We start from the raw sequence: 2,736 nt of genomic DNA, 5'->3' as shown, positions 1-2,736 counted from the left end.
TGCGACACTGGCGTACCTGCGCAGCCGGGGCCAGCCCTGACCTGCCCCTCTCTCTCCCCAGTTCGTAGAAAGCGACGATGATGAGGAGCTTCTCTTTAACATCCCGTAAGTTCTTTCCTTGAGCTCCTTTGGTATCGTTCTGGCTGCTGACAGGGCTTGGTCCTCGCCTTTATGTGCCTGGGAATGGGGCACGCCTGTGTGCTCCGGTAACCGGGGCTGATTTGGGGAGAATGGAGCTGAAAACGCCACTTCTGTGTCTCTCGGCAGGTTTACGGGCAACGTGAAATTAAAAGGGGTAATTGTGATGGGAGAAGATGACAGCACGCATCCGGCAGAGATGAGACTGTAAGTAAAATGAGCGTTAACTTTGCTGGAGCCTAAACTGAACTGATTGACTCGTAGCTGACGAGAACAGTGATATCTCATGCTGTTGAGTGCCCAAGCACCCATCGAGGGTGCGCAGTGTGGGAGAAAGCGGTGTTACTCTGCAGCACCTCAGTCATTCCAGGGCCCCAGGAGGAAAAAGAAACCGTAACTTGTACAGGGATGTGCATGGCTACTTGCTGCCTTTTCTCTAGAGAAGTGGGGCGCTGATCTTAATTAGGAGAGAGTGGTTGATTGAGACGCTGGCTGTGCGTTGTGAAGAAACCGACCTGCTACTGGCCTAGCGGGCTGCAGCAGGATCAGTGGGCCAAGAGAGGTTACGCTTTGGAGGGGAGCTCTGAGGAGTGGGAAGGAGGGACACAAGTGATGGAGTGTCCTGCAGCCAGGTGAGGTTTGTAAGGCTCTTGGCAGCGATCCTGCTGTACTGAGCCACGTGGCCTGTTCTAGCTCCTGGAGGGAGAGACGTCCTTCTTAATACTGCTTTTTTTTGTTGTTTTTTTAATGAAAGAGTATTCAGTACTCTCTAGTTCTTGCTTGTGGGGGGAAAATTACACCTTTATCAAGCCACCATTGTCCTCTGTGTTCCACACACACGGATGTGAAGCACTGTCAGGGCTTGCACCACACATGGAAACAGCAGGCGGCTGGGCCTGTTGTTGAGCTGTGCCCCTCCTTTGTCTTCCTGAGCAAAAATGCCAGTGCTGAATTTGGCTGTAGCTGTAATTAGCTGCTGTAATTATCTGGTACCCAGCTTTCTGCTGGGCCAGCTGTTCCCCTGTTTTCCTTTGGTCTCCAATGTCTGGGTTTCTTCATGTACCCAAGCGTGCTGAGATCTGTATCTCCTCAGCTTTGTTCCTCGCTTTCTTCCTTGTTATTTCTTCAGGGTGTTGGGTATTCTGGAACATGATGATGCTTTGTGGTGGCATTGGTATTTTCTCCCTTAGAAGACAAAGCAAATCGAGTTTCTTACTGTTGAAAAGAATCTGGGTAGTGCTAATGGATGGGGAGGAAACCAATTAGCTGACCTGTGTGTTAATAACTTCCTGAGTTTCCTCCCTCTCTTCCCAGGTTCAGGAACATTCCTCACATGTCCTTTGATGATGCAGCCAGGGAACCGGACCAGACGTTCAGCCTGAACCGGGATCCGATAGGCGAGCTGGAGTACCCCACCAAGTACGATGTGGACCTACGGTGCCTGGGAGTGTGTGGCAGGGCTGCTCCTCCTGAGCACAGGACCTGCGTTCTATCCAGCCTGTTGGTGTGCCACCAAATTTTAGGAAAGTGTTAGCAGAGGGCACTTCCTTCCCTTGCACCTCAAGGCTTGCCCACAGTAGAATTTGCCTCCCCGGCCATGTCCTGCCCTTGTCGGGCAAGAGCTCTGGTCTGAAAACCTCCTCCCCGGAGCCTGCACCCATGGCTCAGGCCTTCTCAGGGTGCCGAATCATCCCAGTGTCGTGTCCCCTGCTCCTGGCCCCAGTGACAGCTTGTTGCTGGCCTGCTCACTGCAAGTGTGAGGGAGGCTGCTCCTCCTGCACCCTCAGTCATTTGCTGCCCAGTCTGACTTGAATTAGGGTAGGAGCTATGCATGGTGCAGAGCTGTGGTGCTGTGCTGAGCGGAGGGGGCAATGCAGCAGAGTGGCAGCCTGTACAGACAGCTCCGGTTTCAGAGTGTGTTTTCTTTCAGAATTGCCCGTTTCTCCAATGTTTACCACCTCTCCATCCACTTTCCGAAGAACTTTGGAGCTGAGACAACAAAGATTTTTTACATAGGCCTGAAAGGAGAGTGGACAGAGGTAGGTGAGAGCAGAGATAGGTGAGACTGTGCTAATAGTGTAAAAAGTGCTTTAAATCCTAGCTTAACTTGAGCTCTAGCAGTGAGGAAGAAGAGGTGAGGGTAGTGTGAGGGGTGGGGATGGAAGGTCTGTGATGAAAAGCCTGTAGGATGGGAACCTGCTCAGCTCTTGCCAGTCAAGTGATTTAGGAGGGACTTCGAATTCTGCTCTCCTCTGGACTAACACGTTTAATCTTAATTCAGGCTCATCGCCACGAAGTCACCATCTGCAATTACGAAGCATCAGCAAACCCAGCTGATCACAAGTTGGAACAAATCACCCCACAGACTCACTTCATCTCCTAACAGTGCTGTCGGGAATCTCCCGAAGGCTCTGGTACAAGTGTACAGACGTGATGGGCTGACTTGGACAGAAATGGCTTTCTGAAGCACTGGAGAGTGTTGGATCAGCTTTACGTTTTGGTCTTTGCCTTGGAAAGCAGAGTGCGGAGTGTGTGCAATGCCTGTACGAAGGTGGCTGCTGAGGACAGCAGTGTGTTGGGTCCTGCAGAAGGCAGCAG

At 51.8% G+C, this 2,736-nt stretch overlaps 1 protein-coding gene across 1 annotated transcript; it reads left to right on the top strand.

The window, feature by feature from the left end:
* Positions 1–61: 61 nt before the first annotated feature.
* PITHD1 (PITH (C-terminal proteasome-interacting domain of thioredoxin-like) domain containing 1) lies at positions 62–2,521 on the top strand (the record flags this gene model as incomplete). Its single annotated transcript, XM_009710522.1, has 5 exons — positions 62–105; positions 268–345; positions 1,453–1,557; positions 2,069–2,177; positions 2,420–2,521. Coding segments are annotated over 5 exons (438 nt in total), but the record flags the coding sequence as incomplete, so codon positions are not given.
* Between the last annotated feature and the right edge of the window lie 215 nt (positions 2,522–2,736).

This window comes from Cariama cristata, unplaced genomic scaffold (assembly GCF_000690535.1).
Source record: "Cariama cristata isolate BGI_N322 unplaced genomic scaffold, ASM69053v1 scaffold37231, whole genome shotgun sequence".
In the NCBI taxonomy this organism is placed as follows: domain Eukaryota; kingdom Metazoa; phylum Chordata; class Aves; order Cariamiformes; family Cariamidae; genus Cariama; species Cariama cristata.
This window is presented reverse-complemented; position numbering and strand designations above follow the sequence as displayed.